This window comes from Pelobates fuscus, chromosome 5 (genome assembly GCF_036172605.1).
Source record: "Pelobates fuscus isolate aPelFus1 chromosome 5, aPelFus1.pri, whole genome shotgun sequence".
NCBI lineage: Eukaryota > Metazoa > Chordata > Amphibia > Anura > Pelobatidae > Pelobates > Pelobates fuscus.
The window spans coordinates 209,191,043-209,215,853 of record NC_086321.1 but is presented as its reverse complement, the minus strand read 5'-3'; the positions used below and the strand labels follow the sequence as shown (position 1 = coordinate 209,215,853).

The 24,811-nt window shown below is 38.3% G+C and overlaps 1 protein-coding gene across 2 annotated transcripts in view; it reads right to left on the bottom strand.

Moving 5' to 3' along the window:
- The window catches only part of GKAP1 (G kinase anchoring protein 1), a 66,124-nt gene that overhangs the window by 8,296 nt on the left and 33,017 nt on the right, over positions 1-24,811 (bottom strand). Inside the window, exons 4-7 of one of the 2 annotated variants that reach the window (XM_063454999.1) lie at positions 24,329-24,469; positions 9,369-9,446; positions 7,031-7,154; positions 413-435 (exon numbers count right to left, since the gene is read on the bottom strand). In XM_063454999.1, coding sequence (XP_063311069.1) covers positions 413-435; positions 7,031-7,154; positions 9,369-9,446; positions 24,329-24,469 — 366 coding nt within the window. The remainder of the gene's footprint in view (positions 1-412; positions 436-7,030; positions 7,155-9,368; positions 9,447-24,328; positions 24,470-24,811) is intronic. The other variant, XM_063455000.1, reaches the window with a different exon arrangement.

The window sequence follows — 24,811 nt, the reverse complement described above, 5'->3', positions numbered from 1 at the left end:
CCCAGTCTCCACTCCTTCAAAATCGTTAAAAACCCACTTCTTCATAAAAGCGTATCAATTTACCTGTTAATAGCTCCTGACTGATTCCTCTTCTGCAACTGTCACTAGTCTAATACTATCCTTACCTTTTTGTGTAATTTTACCCCACTCCCTCTAGCATGTAAGCTCATTGAGCAGGGCCCTCAACCCCTCTGTTCCTGTGTGTCCAACTTGGCTGGTTACAACTCTATGTCTGTTCGTCCACCCATTGTAAAGCGCTGCGGAATTTGATGGCGCTATAAAAATATCATAATAATGATAATGTAGCTCGTGGTTGTACTTGTATTGTTCACTGTTAAAACAAGAGTCCAAACATTCTGACTGTGTATGGAGGCAAACTAATCAGCGTACTTACTGCACTTCCCGAGCTTACCTCTGTTTTTTTGGTATGTTGTTCTGAAACAAACAAAAACACATCAATTTATAAATATGAAACCTATTATGTTGTATCCTTACAACATTAACAGTTAATTTTACTGGACAAAAAAAAATAGACAATTCCAGATGCTAAGAAAAGTAAGCTCAATGGTCCAGATGTTCACTCTACACTCATATAAATACAAATACCAAACCCAGCATAAATGGATATCAAAGACTCTTACCTAGCTGTATGAACCACAGTGAATAACATATAATAATAATAATAACAGTCCAATCTTTAATTACCTGTTCAATCTTTAGGTACTCAGCCCACCTACAAGTTCATAACGATATGAGATTTACTTATCTTTTCTCCATCGCTGCAGCTGTATTGGCCAAGATCATAGATCAATGTTTTCCCATAGGAAATTGAATCAATGCATCTCTATGGGGAGCGTTCAGCATATCCATTAAGTGTGGAGAGGTTGAACTTAGGTGCTGCACACAGAGCAGCACGGAAATAGGAAGCATCTCTGGTGGCTGTCTGAGTGACTGACTACAGGTGTTACTAGGCAGCAATGTAACAAGGCAGTATTTACATTGAAAAACCTGCAGGGACATACAAGATAAAATTCAACTTTCTCTTGGAGGCTAGCAGCTTTTTTGAAAAGATGGGTTTTGAGGGACTTCTTAAACTATTAAAGACTAGCGTGTCTGATGGGGGTAGACAGGCTGTTCCAAAGGAAAGGAGCCGCCGGTGAGAAATTCTGCAAGGCAAATTAGCAGTATGGGTGCGAGCAACGGACAGGAGAAGGTCACCGGCAGAGCAGAGAGAAGAGGTATACCTATGAATCAGTGAAGAAATAAAACAGGGGCTAGAGTTGTTTAACCCCTTAAGGACACATGACATGTGTGACATGTCATGATTCCCTTTTATTCCAGAAGTTTGGTCCTTAAAGGGTTAAAGCTTTATAGGAAAGGGTAAGTATTTTGAATTGACACCTATAGGATACAGGAAGCAAATGTAAGGATTGACAGAGTGGGGAGGTGCGAGAGGCACAAAAGGCCTAGCAAAATAATTCATTACAGACTGTAGCGAGGCAGTATGGCTTCAGGGAAGAACAATTAGGAAAGAATTACAGTAACCAATGCAAATTACTAGATCATGATCAAGCTCCTTGGCAGCATCTTGCATAACAAAGGGGCGGATGTGGACAATCTGTTTGAGGTGACAAGTTTTAGCAACAGACTGGATGTGAGGTCAGAATCAAAGATGACACCAAGACATCAAGCTTCCATGGACTTGCTGATGCAGGTACCATCAACTTGCAGGGAGAGTGAAAGAGCAGGAGCAGTATTATGACGAGGAAAAATAAGAAGCCCTGTTTTAGAGAGATTGTGTTTCACAATGAAGAACGACATCAAGACAGTGATGGAAAAAAAGTCCAGAGAAGGTATACAGGCGTTAGTGGAATACAAATTAATTAATACGTTTACCAATAGGGGCAGTGTAAAGAGAGAACAGAGCTTTAAGGGAATATAACCGAAACAGTACGGGAGGAGGTGGTGTCATTGGAAAAGGATACACTGAATGAGCATTGGGAGAGATAAGAGGAGGACCACGAGGGGACAGTGTCACAGAGGTCAAGGGATTGAAGCGTTTGGAGAAGGAGGACATGATCAAGAGAGTACAAATACAAAAAAAACAAGTCCAGCGCTACAAACTCCCACTATTCTTGGGCAGCAGCAAAGACACATCAGCCCCAATACATACAGTAAAAATCAATGAAAAATGATCATGATGAGTGTCAAATGCGGCAGAAAGTTTTAAGAAGAATTAGTATAGTGGCAATTAGATCATTTGTAACTTTAATCAGATCGTTGTCAGTAAAGTGGAGGGGGTGGAAGCCAGATGAAGAGGGAATTGAAGAATCAAGCCATATGAGTAAAGACTAGTATTCTTAGAAGCTTTGAGGAAAAGGGAGCAGGAAAATGGAATGATAGTTGGAATGGCAAGAGATGGCTTTTTTAAGTGGAGCACAAGTAATGCCAAGCCTCAATATCAAGCCAGTAACCATCCTCATGCTGATGAGTTGCATTAACAACGAAACAGCTGTCCATGAGTGGTTCTCTGGCTTTGCATCTCTTCCTGAGTTGTGTTTCAAAGCTGTTGTATACAGCAAACATGAACCCCAAGGAATCCATGTTTAAAATTGAAAATGGAATGAGGCAAAAATGCGATTTTTTTTTAACTAATCCCTTGCAGTAGTAACATCCCTGCAAATTTGTGATTTCTGTGGGAAAAGCAAGTCATATGGCTTGACTGGTGTGCAGATCTGTGTTTGACATTGTACTGACTATCCACTGACTTCAGGTGGAAGGGGTTTTCAATCACTATTTTTCCCCCATCATAACTTTTTTGGTTTATGCTTTGGAAAACAAATCCATATATTAGCCTCCAAAGTCTATCCACCCTTTCATAATTCTTACATGCTCCCTAAAAAAAAAAAAAACAAAAAAAAAAAAAAACACCTTTCCAAGAGCCTCTCAGATCATTAAACTAACCCCAACTCACATTTCATAGATTTTGTTAACACGTCTTCAATGGTTCTAAATATATATTGTCACGTTCCCATACACACAACTACGATCAGGCATTAACATGTAGAAGAAAGGAAATAAATAAATAAAATCCACAACTAAACAAACACCCTGAAAACAAAGATACACAGCTTACTAATGAAAAATATTCACCTGTGTGGATCACCCTTGGGATTCTTTAGATACCTCAGTAGGGTATTACTATAGCAACATGCACCATATGTAATGATGCAACATATATGCAAATACTTGGTTCTTTTACCTTACACATGGATAACATTTTCATCAGTAGTTCATAAAGTATTTTAAATCAAGCTGCATTTTGTTTCCATTTGAGACACCCCTAACACATTGTATTTAGTGCAGCAGAGTATTTTTCTGCATAATATGTTTAATTGTAATTAATAGTTAATTATCACAGTATTTAATTGAACGTCTTTTTTTTTTTACTTTTTGTGTAAAAAAACAATTGTCTATTTTTACAGTGCTCTGACGTTGAATCATGAGCGATCGAATAGGGTTATTTACTAAAGCAAGAATTGTTAGGATTTCAAAGAGGGTTGCACATGTAAGGCCTAAATAGTCAAATTTGGAAAATGCTTCCTTTTCCACTACTTTGCCCTTAAAATTGAAATGCACATTGAATTCTCACTTTAGTGAATATCCCTGTTAATGTTACAATAAGTACAATATGAAAACCAAATCACTCACCAGTCAAATATAATTGTACACTAGAAAACAGGGCAGGATTAATACCTACTGACTACTTATATTCTCATAAGAGAGTTGTGAGGGACCTTTGGGTCACCTAATCCGGTCTCCCCAACTCTCATCCTCTCCAAAAAGACTAATTTACACTATGTGTTGACCCTCCTTTCTGCGTCTCTTGAGCCAACCAGACTTGTTTTCAACCCCAGAAGCAGCCTTTACCGGATAGGAAGATACAGTGCACCTGACCGGGAGTAACTATAAACTCTTATGGAACTCTATAGCAGAGCTCCGAGTCACTCAGTCCACTGAAACTTCAAGATGAGCGCGCTCGGTCCCTGAACCAGCAAACATGGCGCTTTTTGAAGAGTTAAAAGAGGAAGTGATGAGGCATCCAATGACATCAAGAACTTGGGGAAGCTCCATGGAAAGTGCTACGGTTTTAGGTGACCGGAGATCTGTACCCTGCACTCTGGAGCCTTGTACCGGATCCGGGCACTTTTTGGACAGTTTGGACGCGTTACAGAGACCTTTCTAGGGATGTATGACATGTGGGGGGTGCTTCACTGTATTCTATATGTTTTCTTGGTTCTTAGGTATTCAGCTTTCTGTGTCCGGGAGATAATTAGTTTAACAGAGAGCTGACTCAATTATCTCCCAGACACAGAGGCGCCTGGGTGGGGGTTATGTTACAGTGAATGGAGACCCCATGCTGGGGGTCGGTGTTTAAATTTGGTGTGCCATTACCTAATAGAAAAACAGTTCTTCTTCACACTTCACCAAGTCTCGACTAGTGTTTAGGTGAGACAGCGTTACCTTGTGCAGGAGAGTATAATCACTCTGGAGCTATACACAACTGGGAAGGGACAACCTAGTCCGTAGTCACCCCTTTTCTCGAGGGTATACCGCAACAAGAGTAGTTTGTACAAGACTGCTATCCTATGTTACCTCTGCAGGCAATATAAATCAAAGAATCTTCTTTCCTGCTACTCTTAGATTGATCCCTCAGCTCCAAAAGAGGATTGGTTAGAAAACAACCTGCAAATCCAGGATGATAAGTTAAACAGTCAAACTATCAAAATAAGAAAACTTTGCCATATCTGTGTGTGAGGCTAACCCCTCATTTCTCCAAGTCCAATAATCAAACTGTGCTCTCAGATCAGATATTTGATCTTCAATAGTAGTATAAACAGTGCTGTAAATCTCCCCTGTGGTGAGTGTACCATGGACATTCCATGCAGTGGAAAGTAACTTTTAAAGTCTGACTAGTAATGTAGGACTGCAAATTTTTAAGGGATTCTATAGTACCAGGAAAACAAACCAGTTTTCCAGGCACTGTAGACTCCTGCAGTGACCCTCTCCCATGGTGCTGAAGGGGTTATAACCCCCTTCAGTCACTTATCTAAATAGGTAAATGATGTCCCTCGGCGCTTGGTCAGGCTTTTACAAAATAGAATGCAGAGTTTAATACAAGCTGCAAAATGATCCATAGTCAATAGGTAAACACTTTCCAAATCAAAAAAGGTGGCCTGACAGATCCACATCTTACAATTATTACACATCTATACTGGTACAGCTCAGAACTTTGGGAATGGATATTAAAATTTGGCATTTCTCTGCCATCCCTTTAAATTTATTTGCAGTGGTGAAATCTTCCTTTACTTGTCCTCTATTATCCTATATGATTCAATTTGTTTCATGGATCCCCGAACACATTTAAGTTTGCCATCTTCTCATCTCATCTTCGCTCTTTCTACCTCTCTGACACTGCCCTGTCTCATATACCACACATTTTATGCGGATTAGCTTGACAAAGTCTTAACAGGTTGTTTTTTCTAGCAAAAGAAGAATGGAGTTTTCTGTAGATCTACAGAATAAAGGCACACATAAATAAGCACCTCTGAACAAAACAAAAGTAAAGTAAACCAAAGCGGTCACATGTTAACAAATACACTGGCCTGCGGCTAAAGACATCTTCTGGCAACAGAGGGAATATGTATTATAAGTTCAGTTTTGCATGCAAACAAAAGTTGGACCCAAAGCCGCCAAAACAATTAAAAGAAGACAACATTGTTTCAGGAAACAAATAGGTTTGTGAATTATTAGAATATAGTACTCTCAACCGTGACAGGCCCACTATAGAAAAGGTCTTGCCAAATCCCCATCAGAAAGAAAAGAAGGCAAATTGAAATTGTTTACTTCATAGAATTCCAGTAAGAAGAGCCAGAAAAAAAGTGTACATGAAAACAAAACTATGATAACTAAAAACGTAAACTAATAAATATATATTTATTTTTTTGCTTTTTACTTCTAGATTTTCTTTAATGTGGTTTTATCCTTTGCACCTGCCAATGATATCCAAGCAATCTAGGAAATATAGGTTCTACACAAACGGCAAACAACATCACAAATAGAAAACCCATCACAGCACAGGAAACAGTGTGCAATAGAGTTCATCTACCTCCTAAAGTGCCACATTTATAGAACTGGGAATAAAAAAAATAAGAAAAATCTAGACTTACTATTCTTCTCAGTGCTTGGGATCCCAAAAATCCTAACACACACACAACCCCCCTCCCCCGACAAATTAAAAAAAGCTCACAATAATAGTAACACATCAACACATGAAGGTTTAGAACTCCGTCTCAAGGCACACTGAGTTCTGAGCTGGAGTTCTTGGAATTGTGAATTTTGCCTTTGGGACTCTTTATTGCTCTGTAGAGGTGGTACAAAGGAGATACATGTGCTGCAAACTACTGTATGACTCAACTTAAAGGGCCACAGTTTAATCAAAAGATAATTTAAAAGTGGTCACAAGATGGTGCCAAAGTGACAGTAAAATGCAATGAACCTGACAGTAAAAGGTGGAGTGGACTAGTGGTAGTCCAGGTCAACAGATGGGCTTTTCTGGAGCTGCATACTTTTCAATATTACAGGCCAGCTAATAAGGACGTGAAAGTGTCCACACAGAAAGAAACACTGATTGCACAATACCATAATACAGACTGGTACTGGAAGTGAAGTTTGGCTCACCCCTGAACAATCTCTAAAGTAAAACAAGCAAAAAGGGTGAGAGGGTCAAAACATTTCTTCTTTACTCCTGCCTCCACAGGTAAAATTTGGCATTACTCAGCAGTCCAGTACCAGCTGTACTGTGACAGAAAATAAAAGTGAGCATTTTAAATAAAATCCCTTTTCACTTGACAATGACTCAAAACTCACTCACAAAACTACACTGGAATATAGTAGATCATACAATGAATATGGTCATAAAAACCACTGCATTTTACTGGTTTGTGAACAAATTCCTTCAAAATGTTACCTTCAGATTGGAAGTCCTTCAGTGAAACGGTGAGCGGTTTATCTTTTCCCTGGTTATTCCGTCTTTTATCTTTTTTAATAACTCTTTTTGATTGAGGTGATCCATTTCCTCCACTGTCGGGATCCTTTGAAAGAATAAATGATCATTTAAAATAGTGTATCAAGATCAGGATATATGTCTAAAGACTTTAGCGAATCTAAATACATGACTTTCTACACAAAGTGAGTCAAAAAGAACTATCAAAATGCCTGCAAGATGCTGTAAGACACTTATGGTTAATGCATTCAAGATGGTAGCTCAGAGTTAGCATAGTACAAGTCACAGGTATATTAGTAGCTCTACTACATTATGGTAATTATTAGATCAATAGCATACTACTGGAATTTATGGTGCTTCCTGTCTTAACGCACTCTGTACATGCTGTTAATCAGCTAAGCAATGATCTTGGAGATTTGTTTCGTTCTTATTTGCAATTTGTCTGAATTTGGACAATTCTTTAACTCTAAACCAAAATGTAGTCAAATAACGAACAACGCAATGGTGAAGCATTCATGATTCAGAATTACACCTGTGGCACCCAAAAAAGAAATGATTGATGGGATGTTTGATGGTTAGGTGAAAGGCACTAAATGTTCATTATATTAACAGATCATCAAGTGATCAATAGAAGGGGGGAAAAAGGAGCAGCAAAAAAAAAAGAAAGAAAGAAATAAGACTACATTTATTTAATAAATATACAACATATAGATTACTTTTACTGCTACTTGATAACCCCTACACTAACAGATAAGTGGGGATATGACCCTGACTTTTTATATGATGCCTCCTCCTCTCTACCCTTGAACTGCATGATGCTGATGCCCTCTGGAATCGCAATGAAAGCGTGGAAACAAGCACATAGTGAACAGTCAGATATTCAATGCAATCTTGCTAGACTAGAGATGTGTGCATTAGATTTCTGTTCCACAGCAGGTCCTGACATTCATCTGGGGGGCACCACGCTTTCTCCTAAACATCCTAATGAAGCCTAAACTACTGAATAATATTTTTTTTTTTTTTATTAAAAAGGTGTCTCCTTTGAGAAGCAACAGCCTGATATAAAATTAAACATATCTTCCTGTTCCCTCCACCAATTGTAGAGATCGATGGCTAAAGAACCCCACATCTGGCAATTTAGCCCCTAGCAATACCCATGTATCACATATAGCTCCAGAAACCAAATGGCACTATGAGGCATTGTTAAAAAACAATTAAACATTGAAAAGTTAATTCCTTTGGATCCGACAGCCCCAATACATTCACATTTATAAACCCCTTCAGGTATCCATGAATCATTAACGGAATGTGTGCTCTTTACAGTGTAGAGTCCTTATGATCTCTACAGCCAACTTCTAGCACAATTATTTATTTTAACACAAGACCTGCATGTCTCCCCATAAAAGATACTATTTGCTATTTTACTAGCTGGTGTGAGTTTGAACACAAGTCAATCCTGGTGTGTTACTGCATGGATACTGGACTGCATTTTTGACATTGTCACTCTGTTGTCTCAGCTATAAAACATCCATATTTAAGGTTAAGACACTCTTCCCTTAGGAGACATCTCCCTGTCCAGCAAAGCAACATTCACAAATTTGTGCTCAGGTATGTATCAAAAGTTATTAAAGTTCTACCTCTTCTAATTTACAGCACTCAAACAAACATACTTTCATAAAGAATTGTCTGCAGCTCTAAAATAAACTTCTAATGCCTCTAAAATGGCTGCAACATTTCCCTGCTGCTCCACTAGGAGTTAACATGAGGACGTTTATAAAAATCGTCAATATTCCCAGACAGTTAATCTCCTCAATCAAGCTTGTAACTTGGAAGTCATCTTTAAATTCCGCTCGGGAACTGTTCTAATTGGTACTCTTATCCTTCATTTGCAAGAGTACAAAATTGGAGTCTTTTTCAGATTCTCTGAGATCCACTAAAGATTTCCCTACACATGTGCAATAAGGTGCATGCAATAGGCATTTTTTATTGGCCATCACATAAGGTACCTTTATCCATCAGGCATTAGTCGATTTAAGCAATTATATATTGCCAAAATTATATTCTGTTTCAGAATATATTTAATTTGCATTGTAAATTAAATGAAAATCAACTACAGGATTTTTATAACACAAAAAAATGAACCTGATAAAAGCATTTGGATATTAATCCAGGTAAAAAAAAAATTCCCCATCTAAAACATAAATGTAAAAATATGTTCATCGTGAGCTAAATTAAAAGGGTCTATGATTTCAAAGCAAAAACAAAAAAACGAAAAACCCCACAGATTCTGTGAATACGTCACCTTTTTGAGCTCCTCATATTCCAGTTTACTCATCATTAAGGCCTTCTCCAGATCAGCTTCAAACATATCAGATGTAAGCTAGAATGTATAATAAAAAAAATATTTTTATTGCATTCTTGTTATGACAGCCACCCCCTCTGCTTTTTTTCTTCCTTTCATTCCTTTCTTTTTTCATTTTCCAAGGTCCTCTCATTTTCATTTGCCTTTCTCAATTAGTTTTTGTGTTTGTTTCTTTAACGTAATAGCCATGAGCTATTTTCTTCTGCTTCACTCAAGAATATTTTTCATCATGCCAATGTGATAATTCTGTTATCCTGTTGTACCTTTTATATACAATTAAAAATTATCTTCAAGGTTTTGGATAAAAATAGGTGAACAATTCAGATGTGCAAGAAGAGAAAACAATTCCTACATCTATTTATGAGAATATGAAAGGTACGCATGTTTAAAGAAAGGCAAATAATAAGGATGTTGGAATTTGATGTGGCCATCTTAAGAGAGAGAAATCGGGTACACGTCTGGAAGGGCTGTCTCCTCATATACCAGATGCAATCTATAGCCGTCCTTCAACGACTGCAACTATGCTTTTCGTAGTTCGAACAGCTCAGCTTCATCACCTCTCAGCTGTTTCAAGTGGTTTATTCTAGATCTCAGTTCCTGACATGGCAACTACGGCTATATTGCTAACTTTACCACTCTCCTAATTCATTAAAATTGTGCATTACATAGAGTAGATGTCTGCTGTGAGAGTACACACTGTTACATATTGTCTATTACTTCTTTTCTGATGGACCCTACTAGAACATTTCAGTTCCCAACCAGACTATTTGCCAACATTTCCTCAGATGATGGCACCACTTTATATACTGATCTAGAACGCTATTTACATATTGAAAAACTAAATGATGGCAACATTTTTCCTAACGCACATTCTGATTTATTTTTTAAAGCTGAGGAGACAAAGACAGTCATTTATTTGTTGCTCATCTGCTATACAGGGTAATGATGCCATGCTACATAGTGAATGCCTGGGCCACAACAAGCATACAGCGGATCTTCATTCATGATCTCACTGCTCATCTGTTGCCAAAATTAAGAGACTGCATCATGTTCTATTTCTGTAATATCTCACAGGCCTGCAGATCTAACCTACACAATGTTTGTTTCCCCCCTTCTTCTCCACAGCTGATGCTTGGACTTCAAATTTTTTAATTTTCTTTCCCTCATTATGGCCTGGAGTCTGAGGATCCTTCGCTAGACTAAAACAAATTCTGTGTAGCAGGGTAGATGTGAGCTACTTATCCTCTGCCTTATGTAAATCCAGAGAGATTGTATGGGTTTTTGAAACACACTTTACATTCAAGGTATTATTTTGATCCAACCTTCATGGTTTATTTTTGGATATGCTTGTACAATAGTTGTCCCTTAAAATATCTCCCACCTATGTACTTATATTAATATATATTTAGACATGCATAACACACCACTTTTACTTTATTGGTTCTTTTGTATGGGGTCCTCAAGCATAGATTTTCAACCTGTAAGAAACACGCTGAGGGCAAGCTTACTCTCGACACTCATGCAACATTTTTACATTTTTGTTTATATTGACAAACTACACAGATCCATCCTTTAAAAACACCTTTTTCATATTTATTATTATTTTATATTTTTCATAGTTTTTGATTTATAACGTAATGTACTATGTATAAAATGACATCTATCTTAAGTGTTTGTTACAAGTTGTAGGGGAAATTGAATCAACCAGCATTTACGATATCTAGGTCTTTCTCTATTTTTGCTTTTTATTTTACTCTAAATGGATTTAGGCTGTCATGCATAATGATATTTTTATTATCAAAAAATATATGAACATAGGAAGGCACTCAGGGGTCAAAGGTTCTGGTATCAAAGTGTAACCTCCAAACAAATTCAAATATATAAAAACAAAAAACTATTAAAGATACCGCACTCAAAATAACAAAAATAAAAATAAAAATGCTTGAGCCTTTTCTGCCCAAGAGGTAGCCATAGCTCTAGTTGAATGTGCTTTCAAACATGTAGGCAAAGGTAAAGTAGAGGCAGCGCAAGCCAATTTTATGGTATCCACAAGCCATCTAGCCAGACTAGCCTTGGAAGCTGTAAGACATTTAAATTTCCCCAAAAAATTAACAAAAAGAGGATCAGGTTTTCTGAAGTCAGAGGAACGGTCAATATAAATCCTAAGGGCTCTTCTGACATCTAGCGTATGCCAACTTCTCTCCAGCTCAATGGCCGACGGGTTACCAAAGAAGGAAGGACAATAGGATGATTAATAGTCCTAGACGTGATGACTTTAGGCAGAAATTATGGTTTTGATTGTAGGGTAACCTTGTCTGGAAAAAATATTGTGAATTCTTGAGAAGATGAAAGAGCCTGAATTTCTCCAACTCTCTTAGCAGATGTTATGGCTACTAAAAAAGCTGTCTTGAGAGACAAGAGCTTCAAGGAAATTTCTTCCAAAGGTTTGAATGGTTTTTCACAAAGTCCGAATGGTAGGGCTTTGAACTGAATCTTGGAACTCCTTTTTATGGAAAACCTTAGGCATTTTCTTGATACTTCCTTTATAGAAATGTGCATATATGAGGCTTTTAAATCCAGTGTTGCCATAAGATCTCCTCTCTGCAGGGTATGCGTCACAGATGCAATGGTTTCCATTATGAAGTGTTGAAATGGAATCGTGCTGTTTATATCCTTCAGATCTAGAACGGGACGGAAGGACAGATCTGGCTTTGGAACCAGGAACACACAAGAGTAAACTCCTTGAAATTGCTGGACTTTTGGGACTCTATGACTCCCTTTTTTAATAGGGTCACAGTGGTTGAAAAAAATTGTTTGTTTCTTTAACTTTAATTGGTAAGAGGATACTAGGAAATTTGGTCTTTGTGTATCCGAGATTCTGATTCTGTAACCATTTGCTACCAGTTTTAAAATCTACAGATTTGAAGTGGTTTCTCTCTATCAGTGTACAAAATTTCTTATCCTTCCTCCCACTTTTATGGTGTCAGAATCTTTTAGATCTATCTGTTCTGATGTCTTTGCAGTCATCAATTTTTGGATCTTTTCTTTGTCTATGAAAATAAATAAATAAAATAAAGTGATCTTTCTCGATATCCTCTACGGTTTTTATACTAGAAGTTCTTATATCTAGGCTTCCAGGAATACTTCCAAGAGATTTTCACAGAGGGCCGCCTTAGAGGCTATATCGGTCATCCAGGCTGTAACGGATCGACGGGCACCCCGACTGGGTACCTCCGTTGAAGGATGCTCCTAGCGCTTCCTGAGGACTCCAAGCACTGCAGCAGACACCACAACCACCGAACCGGAGAAGCAAACGAATGCACTCAAGCATATGAATGCTGTAAACAGCTGAACAGGAAAAGCATTCAATCAGCTTACACTCCTGGCAATCAGTATACAATCCAATTCCCCCAATAACGAGACGACACTTCGTTTTGAGGTCAAAGCAGAACTGACTGTATTGGCACATACAGCCTCTTTTATTCCCAATCCACAAACATAGTACTGCCCACAGGGTTTTACAGAACAACCAATCAATCCGTACAATACACACAGACACTCCCACACAAAATCCTCCCCTCTGCCTGTGATATGATTACTGAACACAATAGGAAATATAATTATCACAGACAGAGAAATACAGTTTTATAAAACATATCACAGGGACCCCAAAACATGCAATAACCCCATATAAAGTATATCCTCAGAACTGGGGGATCTGGGTGAACCACATATCCAAAATTCACCCAGATCCGTTGAGTAGTTTGGAAGATACAGTTTAATGCAGATTCCGCAGAACATATACAGATTATATAAAAAATAATTACTGTATAATGTGTCCCCTGTTGTATAGTTTAAAACTACTGCACAATGTCTTTGTGCACCAAATACTGGAGAGATTGCACCGTGTAGAAAAGTCACAACAGTGTCTGAGTTAAAATGGCCGCCATCCATTGTTCTCACCATGTGCTTCATCCATTGTTCTCACCATGTGCCTCTGATACATGAAATGTTGGCCACCCAGTAACTCCACAGTATGTCCCCACATGGTTCTTAAAGGGCCAGTAGCAGCATAATACAATACAACATGCAAAATCCTGTATTTAAAGGGTCAAATCTCCCAGGGGCCATAGTCAGCAGGCAGGAGGCGGGCAAACAATGCCCATTGGCGAGGTTGGTTCCGCCACACAGGCTTTAAGCCATGGGACTCTACGGGAAACTGATCATATCCAGAAGGTAATCATTAAAAAAAAAATTCTGAACAGGTGTACAAGATCCTAGTCTTGTTTTTCTCCTAGGCAATATTCGAATGTCTGAATCCAGTAGGTCTGAGCTTTAGCTACGGAAGCTCCTGCCATAGCGGCTTTACTTTTAAAACCAGCAGCTAGGTAAGCTCGCCTGCAAGAAGTCTCAGCCCTTTTATCCATTGGGTCCTTCAAGACCAAAACTTCCCCAATTGGAATGAGTTTTGTTTTTGTTTTTTTAGACAATTGAGCTACTTGGATATTGACAACTGGCAACTCTTCCCATCTGTGTTCTCCTTGTATCTTGAAAATTTGTTTAAGGTGTCTAGATATAAACGCCCCTTTTCTGGAATTTTTAATTCTCTATTCATGAATTCCAGTATTTGCTGCTGTACTGGCAGAGCCCTTTTATTACCTTCTTCTGATATATCTCAAGGTAAAGCAATATGCACTTCTTTGACAAATCGTTCTAATTCCTCAATCTAGGAAAATCACTAGATGTGTCTGAATAAGCAGATGCCGAACATTCGCCAGAAGACAGCTCAGATCTAGACGAGGATCTTTTCAGTTTGTCTTTCTATAGTTAGTACTTGAACGGGAGCTGGGAGATTTGATTTTGAAGATTCTGCAAAGGATTCAAAAGTTTGAGCAAGGTTGTCTTGAAATCAAGATAAAAAAAAAAAGATTTCATGTCCTGTTGCTTAGATCTTTAATTCGTTAAGTACGAACATTGATTGCAGATTTTTTTGTTCGGTAGAAGTGTGGAACATGGTAAGCAGCTAAAGGGGTTTTAACCCCTTCAGCGACATGGGATGGGGGCACTGCAGGATCCCGCAGTGCCCGGAAAACAGGTTTGTTCCTGGCACTGGAGAGTCCCTTTAAAATTTGCTGATAAAAAAAAAAAAAAAATTTTTTTAACAAAGATGTTGAGATTGAGACAAAATAAATCTCACCTCTAAAACCTCTGACCCGGTGGCGGGGCTGGTGACCCGGGAGATCCGTTATGAGTAGCATTCATACTCTCAGTAGGACCTGCATAGGTTAAATAAGCAAACGTTAAAAACATTTTGCGGAAAATTTTGGAAGTTCCGATCATGCATGTGCAGTAGCACAATTGGAACTTCAGTGGAACGCAAAACCTGGGCGTGCGTTCCTCCGCTGTGCACATACGTTCTAATTGGGACAGTGATTTGCTGCCGCTAAGGATCTTCCACTTGCTTTGCCAGTGGCCGCACTAAGCATAAAACAAGCGGCTCCTACCTGCTTCTTAATCCTGCAGGTTGGAGCGTGGCCACTCAGCTCTCCACCGGGGAGGCTATCAGGCCCGGTCACCCTGGCATCACACCAAGTGTCTCACCAATCTTCCTGTAGAAACAAGAAAAAGAAAGGAAGGATGGCAGGTAGGTGTTTTAGACCTATTGGAGGAGGAACTTTTTTATGCCAATTTATTTCAGATGCTTGCCCTGGGGAAGAGTACATCGACCTAGTGTACTACCACCATATTTTAGGAAAATATAGATAAAAAGGTTAAAAAAAAATAGCAAAATAAAAAAAAAAAATGGAGGGAAAAAAGGAAACAAAAAGTCACGTTGTCTTTTTTTTTTTTTTATACACTGGGACAGATCCAGAACAACCCCAAGTGCTCCCCACCCCCCACGTATTATGAATATATTGTATCACTGTGAAGAAAATTTAAATCATTGTTTTTTCCCGTTTTTATGAAGTTTCTGAATACTTATTTTCCTTTGACTTTTTTTGTGATTGTAAAGGCTACTAGAAAAACTCTACTACTAAAAAAAAAGAGAGAAAAAAAAAGGCATTCATTCTCATTTTGCTTCTTTATAAATCACTGGTAAGACCACATATTGAATATGCTGTGCAATTTTGGGCACCTGTTCTAAAGAAGGATATTATGGCACTAGAAAAAGTGCAGAGGCGGGCTAAAAAATTAAGAAAAGGAATGGAACATATCAGCTATGAAGAAAGGTTAACAAATGTAAACCTATTTAGTTTAGAAAAACGTCGCCTGAGAGGGGATATGATAACATTACACAAATATATTCGGGGCCAATACAAACCATTGTGTGGAAATCTATTCACAAACCGGACTTTACATAGGACACGAGGCCATGCGTTTAGACTGGAAGAAGGAAGATTTCGTCTAAAGCAATGGAAAGGTTTTTTTACTGTAAGAAAAATCAGGATGTGGAATTCTCTGCCGGAAGAAGTGGTTTTATCAGAGTCCATACAGATGTTCAAACAGCTACTAGATGCATACTTGCAAAAACAGAATATTCAAGGATATAATCTTTCAATGTAGGGTAATAACTGCTTGATCCAAGGATAAATCTGACTGCCATTCTGGGGTCAAGAAGGATTTTTTTTCCTAGCTTGTTGCAAAATTGGAAGTGCTTCAACCTTGTTTTTTTGCCTTCTTTTGGATCAACAGCAAAAAACAAATGTGAGGAAGGCTGAACTTGATGTACAAAAAGTCTATTTTCAGCTATGCAACTATGTAACTATGATTATTACCAGCCCAGGTAAATCTAGAAATGACAAAGAACTTTACAATCAATGTAAATTTTAAAAGAAATCATATAAGAAACGGAAAAAACGAATTATAAATGCTGTTGAAGTATCTCAGTCTGGAAAGGTTACAACATAATTGCCAACACTCCATGACTTCAACAAACCACAGTGAGCTATAATCTACAAATGCAGATAACTTTAATTAGTGGTGTTTTTTCCCCAGTAGTGGCTGGCATAACCGTTTCTACAAGGGCACGCTGTTGAATAAACCAAGAATCCACAAAAATCACTAAAGGCAACATCTAAGGAACTATAGGTCTCTCTTGCCTCAGTTATAGTGATCGTTCATGATTTGACAATAAGAAAGAGACTGGGAAAAAGTAGAATTTAAAGAAGAATTGCAAGCTGTGCAAACCACTGCTAACTATTGGAGACATCAGGACACTGGTCACATTTTAAAGAAAGCACACCGATGAGGATTCAAGCCCTAAAGGAACACTCCAATGGGAAAAATAAAAAAAAGCTTATAGCATATTTGCTAAACTGGGAATTGATTGAGAATTTGTAAAGCAAATTAAAACTTTGAGAGGATTATTCACTAAAGTGAGAAATCAAAGTGAATTTCAAGTGTAACTGAATTGAAAGCATAGCTGACTTACAGAAGTTTTCCGAACCAGCTATTTTGACCTTAAACGAATGCATTTAATTATGCATGTTTTCATTGGGTGTATTTATAAAAACAGCTTGTAAAAGTTGCAGTTTTCTTGTCTGCTGAATGTGCAAGCCCTTCCCTCTTACACACTCTTTACACATAAAGCAATTCAGAACGATAAAGTGCTTTAAGTGTGTGGAGTGTCCCACCACTTAACACGCATAAAGCATTTCAGCATGCCCCCCCCCCAGCATGCCTTAGACCAGTGTCTAGTATGCATAAGTATAGTATAGTATAGTATAAGTATGCATGCACAGAGGACGAAGATAGTCTATTTTCCGGTGAAGAGACTGAAAGTCACTTCAGAAAAAAAAAAAAAAAAAAAATATAGAGGAGGGCTTGCAAAATGTAGTTCATAAGAACTGCAGCTTTTGCAAACTGTTTTAAGATATACCCTCAATGAATAATGCATGTATACATTGGATGTGTATCTACTGAACCGTGATTTCTAAATGTTTGCTTATTTGGGAAGAGGACTATTAGTTTAATTTTAAGTATAAATATTAGTATAAAAACTGATTTTTGTGTTTACGTTGATTCTCTGTCATACGGTGTAATCCATTTTGTAAGAAGATCTCCAACCATTCAGTGGGGCAAATATCAAAACAGGAAATAAAGAAGGGGGCAAAAATGGTTTCTTAGCACTGTAAACTCGAGATTACAGAAAGTGACTTAATGGGACACTATAGGCAAATACTATAGGCACAGTAGCAGCTTCATCTCACTGCTTGGACTAATGAGCCTGAGCAGCAATGGGTGGCTTTGATTGGCTGAGTGTCATCTGACAATGTTTAACAAATGACAGTACCAACTGCTGGTATGAATTGGTATGGCTAGAAGAAAAAGGGTAAACCCTGCCCTAGCCATACCTGCAGTGGAGGCCTTGCTGTAGGTGGCCAGGGGACCTTATTTAGTTCAAAACTGCTTTGAAAATACTTGAACACAAAAGGGAGGGAGATTACTGAAGTGGTCATGGTACCAGGAGTAACCTGTTAACATTTCCTTGAGCAATAATAATGTATTACTATGATAAATGTTCTTGTATAAGGATGAGTTATTGCTTAAAGTGTCAGTCTAGGCAGCACAGCCATGTGCAACAATTATGGTGCCTTTAGGCTCTGTGCAAAGCTCCCCAGTTCTTGGTCTCTGGGGCAATTGTGGCATGGTTCCCTGCTCATATAATGCCAACATGGAAATTCCTCTTCCTCATTAACAATATCAGATTCAGCTGTCTATATTTTTATTTTACCATATGTTTATTGGGTTTTACATCATAAAGTGACTCTCCAGTGCCAGGAAAACAAACCCGTTTTCCTGGCACTAGAGAATCCTACAGTTCCCCCCCCCCCCTCCCTCCTGCCCCCCCATCCCGTGTTGCAGTCACTTACCTGAATCCAGCGCCGATTTCCCTGGCGCTGGGTCAGGCTCCGCTCACGGTCCTCCTCCGCTGACGTCCGCCAGCAGGGGAGACCTAATGCGCATGTGCAGCAATGGCACATTGTGTGCATGCACGCATATTAGACCTCCCCATAGGAAAGCATTATTCAATGCTTTTCTATGGGGATTCCGGCGATCCTGAAGGTCCTCATGCAAAGTGTGAGGACGTCCAGCATTGTTTAACCCTTTATGGACTGGACTGTTTTTGCGATGTTGTACATTTGCGACCAGGCCTCTTTTTACACTTTTGTGGTGTTTATGTTTAGCTGTAATTTTCCGCTCTCTCATTTACTGTTCCTATACAAATTATATATTGTTTTTTTCAGGACAAAAAAGGCTTTCTTTACATACCATTATTTATATAATCTCATGTAATTTAATTTTTAAAAAACAAACAAATATGATGAAAAATTTTAAAAAAAAATACATGTTTTTTTGACTTTTACTTGAAAAATCTTTTACTCATCTACAAAAGCAAATAAAAAAAACTGCTAAATAGATTAAAAATATTGTCCTGAGTTTTAAAATACCCAGTGTTTACATGCTTTTTTTTTTTGCAAGTTATAGGGTTATAGGTACAAGTAGGATATTGCGATTTCAAAACAAATATTCTTTCAAATTTATCAATAGTGACATTGTAACACTATTATCTGCCAAAAGTCTCTGAATAACACCCCACATGTACATATTTTTTTTAAAGTAGACAAAGCAGGGTATTCAATATAGGGTATGTCCAGTCTTATTTAGTAGCCACCTAGTCGCAAACACTGGCCAAAGTTAGCGTTCATATTTGTTTTCTGTGTGAAAAAACAAAAAAACTAAATTGAACGCTAATTTTGGCCAGTGTTTGTGACTAAGTGGCTACTAAAAAAGACTGGACATACCCCATTTGCAATACCTTTTGTTGTCTTCTTTTGCAAATGGTATGCCATCATGGGGGTAATTCTCATTCCTGGGCTACCATACGCTCTCAAAGGCAACATAACCAACCTGGCCATTTTCAATGTAAAAATATTTGACCCATATATTTGACCCTGTAACTTTCAAAAACGCTATAAAATCTGTACATGGGGGGTACTGTTATACTCGGGAGACTTTCTTGAACACAAATATTAGTGTTTCAAAACAGGAAAACATATCACAACAATTATATCATCAGTAAAAGTGCTGTTTGTGTGTGAAAAATGCGAAACAGTGAAAGTCACTTTCACTGACAATATCGCTGTGATAGGTTTTGCTGTTTTGAATCACTAATATTTGTGTTCAGTGAAGTCTCCCGAGTAAAACGGTACCCCCCATGTACAGGTTTTAGGGTGTCATAGAACGTTACAGGGTAAAATACAGTGCTAGCAAATTAAATTCTCTGGAATTTCGGCCTGGGTTGGCAGGCAGGTCCCTCAAATTGCAATTAATAAAATTACTTAATTATGTAATAATATTACATAAATATGCACGTAGAATTTAAATATATATGCATATTTATATATTTGAAGTCTACGTGTATATTTATATAATTATTTATGTAATTTTGTATATGGACATATGTATATTTCGTATTATATTTATTTATATATACAATGGCATTCTAAGTGTATTTTGATATAAATATATATATTTTAATATCAAAATACAGTTAGAATAAAATTTCATATAGATATGTAATTTTTAAATTTTTTATTATTTTAAATTTTTTTTTTATTTAATTTACTTATTTGTATTTTATAATAATATATATATATATATACACACACACGTGTGTAATTTAATTATAAGTGTATTTTTATATTAATATATGTACATATTAATATAAAAATACACTTAGCATGACATTATATATATATATATATATATATGATATATAGACGTATATTATATAGGTATAATATATGTATGTATATATATATATATATATATACACACATATACATATACACACACATATATAATTATTAATTTTTTTTATTAACTAACTTTTTTTTGATTTTACACATGCAGGGAGACTGCCTGTCAGCACAGACAGTCCCCCTGCAGGCAGACACATGGACACCTATTGTGACCATGTGTAGATGAAACCTTAAGGGACCAGAAAACAGGGAGGACAAAACCCTACCCTATTACCGTCTCTTAGGTAAGGAATGGTCACCTAGACTGGGTAGAAAGGGGGTAACCCTAGGGTAATGAAACAAAACAAAGAAAATAAATCCAAAGGTGGTCTAACTAAGAGACAACCATGAGGACAATTACCCAGTCCAATTCCAATAGTAAATGTTAACAGGAAAGAAAATAATAAATAACTTTATTAAGGTATATAATACAATGTGTACATAAATACCAATCTAAATAGATAGGGTCAGTTAAGAGGAATAACCCACCATCAAAAATAGAGATAGGTGGCTAAATAGTAGCCTACTGTATATAATCCTTCTAAAAAGAAAAGAAAAATAATAATGACTCAATGATGCTTGGGCTAAGGGTATAGAAACACTCATATGGGTGGAGAGGCTAGGTGGAGAGTAGTGGGTAATGGAATGTGTGGATCATAATCTCACATTCATATAGCCCCACATATAGTAAACTCCTCCACAAGTAGTCACCCTTAGTGTTCCAACCCTATACTCCTGGGAAACACCTTCAAGGGTGTTCCAATCCAGACTTATCTATAATAGAAAAATACACCAAACTTAAAATAAAATAAAAACTAATGGTAACCAGTCTAAATAGAGAGAGACAGAGAGGAAAGAGGAGAGGCCTGTTGAGCGATCACATGGCCACAGGGGTCCTAATCCGCCATGGGGAGACTGTCTGGGCTGCAGGCAGTCTCCCCACAACGGGACCGACGGCGATCAGGTAAGTACATCTGACCGTTAGGACGGTTCAGGACCGTCATCGGTCGGCAACGCAAAAATGAACCGTCCTCGGTCGTTAAGGGGTTAAGTTACCAAAAGGTTGTTTAAGAACCCGGAAGTCCCTCTAGTGGCTGTCTTATAGACAGCCACTAGAGGAGGACTTAATCCTGCAAGGTAAATACTGCAGTTTATAAAAACTGCAATAATTACACTTGCAGGGTTGAGGGTGATGGGAGTTGGCACCCTGACCACTCAAACGGGCAGAAGTTGTCTGGGTGCCTGGAGTGTACAATAAGTACAGTTATGGGCCAAAAAAATCATTACAGAAGTTACACAATAACACACATATATAAACAGAGTAAGACACTGCTCAAGATACATATTCACTAGAATACTCAAATAGTCTCTTGTATACATAATTGATTCCGCATAAGCTTTCAAACATTCCATATGTTCCTATGTGATCAATAAAAGAGGAAAATTGTAAAAACGGTGTCAACTGGGTGAAGGGTGGAATGATGGATGGAGGTCAGCGGCGTACATACCGCGGTCGCAGCTGCGATCGGGCCCGCCACTCCAGGGTATCCGCCGCCATCATCTTCTGCGGCCCAGGCCCACGCGGCAAACCGCCGGGGCCGCCGTTCAAGGGGTCCATCGGGTGGCCCATGCTGTCAGGGCCACCCGATGGATGTGGATTGTAAGGGGGCCCAATCAGCGCTGGAAGCTTTAACAGCGCGACCGGGCCCCCTGTGATTACATCAGACGCTGGGAGCCGCGCAGGGGGAAGACCAGGGAGTCAGAGTGGGAAGTCTGACTCCCATCCACCTGAGCCACCACTGGACCCCAGGGAAAGTCACCCTCCTGCACCTTAAAGGTAGGAAACAGGAGGGTGACTTAAACATTGTGTGTGTGTGTGTGTGTGTGTATGTATGTATGTATGTATGTATGTATGTATGTATGTATGTATGTATGTATGTATGTATGTATGTGTGCCTGTTTGTGTATGTATGCCTTTGTATGTATGTGTGTGTGCCTGTCTGTGTATGTGTGTATGTATGTGCGTCTTGTGTGTCTGCCTGTCTGTTTTTTTTATGTATGTGTCTTTGCATGTGTCTTGTGTGTGTGTGTATGTCTGTCTGTGTGTGTGCCTGTCTGTTTGTATGTATGTGTCTGTGTGTCTATATATGTATGTGTGTGTGTGTGTGTGTCTGTCAGGGGGGATAGGGAGGGGGAGGGGGGGGGGGGGGAGGCCCACAGATAATTTTTGCACCGGGGCCCCATGGTTTGTGTGTACGCCACTGATGAAGGTCCTCCATTTCGAACAGTGAACAGACAAGTTGGAGAGCTACAAAAAAAGGTTAGTGAATCTCGTGTAGGGTGTAGAGCAAGTGGAAATGATACTCCACTCCTTCTCAGCATAAGTTCTGTGTAGGGTTTTCTCCTACTGAGCATGATAATGTTATTTTATGTTCATTCTTTATGAATGTTTTGTTAATCATTTGTTTAGCTAGTGTTACTTCTTTCACTGATAGTCTTTAAGTCGTAAATTTATGTTACTGTTAATGACTTTCACCTATCGGATCCTTCATATCTTTTTAACCCAAATGTTCTCTGTTTTTTTCCATCTTTCATTACCTAAATATCTTCATGTCTCCCCAACCATAATGGTGTTTTTTTTCCCCCTAACCCCAGCCCTTATATTTCAGACTGGGCCCCTAATTACAGCATTGATTAGCAACACCTAGCACTAAGCAAGCAACCAAGCCCTGCAGAAAATCCTAAGCAGAGTTATCGGCTCTGGAAGGCTACCCACCTCAGGTCTATTGTATATCCAGTAATCTTCTTGGGCATTTTTCAAAATTTTAATTATAAAGCCCTGCCCATGCTTTCCGCCTTATAGATTATGGGCCAGTGGTCTTTGATATCACAGCCTTTGAAAACAGCTCTTCCTTTATAACAAAATATGTCAGCCAACTTCATGAGGCCATTAAGTCTATACATTAAGACATCACAACATTTTCAAGTGACTTTAGATTTGACACGCATTGGTTCTCGATTGTCAGGCTGCTTTGTGACTAGATTATTTAGAATACCATGGCCAGAGCCATGGAGCGCTTAATTGGAGCGCTCACATACCAGTTATATCTTTTCGGTTTCATTTAATAAGTCGCTCCCTTGTATGTGACGCAGCCCTACTGTTATTTCATCCCATTGGGTATATTTATTTCTCACTGTCAGTCCATATTACATTTACATTTTGTTTACCATGGCCAGAGCCAGTGTGAAGTCTTGGAATTTATTCTGCTTTGGGTTCACAAGTACCTTAGGGAAATACTCATATCACTATCCAGACTTTGTGATCTAAACAACTTCCATTTTCTTCAACAATGAACTTTTATACAAGCGCCAATGGCAAGGCCTAGTTTTTACTCTCATTTGCTTATTGGTCTCTGTTTTTTGTGGGGTGTTTTCCAGTAGCTATGTCACTGTGTGCCATATTGTTGTATACTGCCTATAAAGCAGTCGTGTCTGGGTCATCCACTCTTTCGGAATGGAAAAGTACCATAAAATAAAAAACTATCCTTTTCAAAGCGTTTCTTCCGATTTACAGAATACCATCATGCTTTGGGATGTTTGGATGTTGATATTTCTTTGTGCATTTTATAATTAAATGGTCCCTGAAAAAGATCCTTAAACAGGAAGAAACAAGTTAGGCCATCAATGTAAGGTAAGGACTTTTGTTATATTAGCTCTTTTGGAAAAGATACAATAAAAAGCTTTTAATACACTGCCGGATTTTGCTTAAACTTGATAACTCGATTTAGAGCAACTGAAAAAAGGTGCGCAAGAGTCTGGAGGAGGATTGGGAGTATTTAGGTGCACAAGAGTCTGGAGGAGGATTGGGAGTGTATGGCCTCCCAAGAGATCTGGGCAGCTACCCTGGAGTGGATTATATACCTTCAATCTTGCAAGTGTATTAGCGCACAATTTGATGTATTACTGTTAAAGCAATATTACACTATTTTATGCAGTTTTTTTTGCATATATTTCACAACTTTTATTATGACTGAATAATTATTAAAACCGATCCATGTTGTCCATTTGCTCACACTCTGATTACAACAAACATACCTGCTCATCTCTTTGCCGCCACTGTTGCCAGTCTTCTTCTTGAGCATCTTTTGGTAAGCTATTTGCCATCTGCTCCTGCTGGACCATACCAGTGATCTGAGATGATCTCTGGGGAATCTTCTTAAAAGCAAGATTCCTCAGCTAGGAAGAGAAAAATACATACAGAAGTAAAAATACATATATGCTATCAAAATAACACTTGATAACTGGGATTCTTGAAGCATAATAACAACAACAACAACAACTCAATATAATTGTTATAGTGCAATGGGTTTTCTGATGCCATCCAACTGCTAAGCGGCAAAATGTTTTCAAGCTGTTTAATGCTTGCCTGGGTCCTCTGAGTGCGAACAGTTCAGATCTTTCACATACATATCCCTGACACAGTTCCCCTTCTACATTAGAAGGAACGGAATAGAAATCATTGGCTGAAGACGTTAGTCAATGCATTCTTTCCATTCTCTGCTCCCTAGGTTTGCCAAA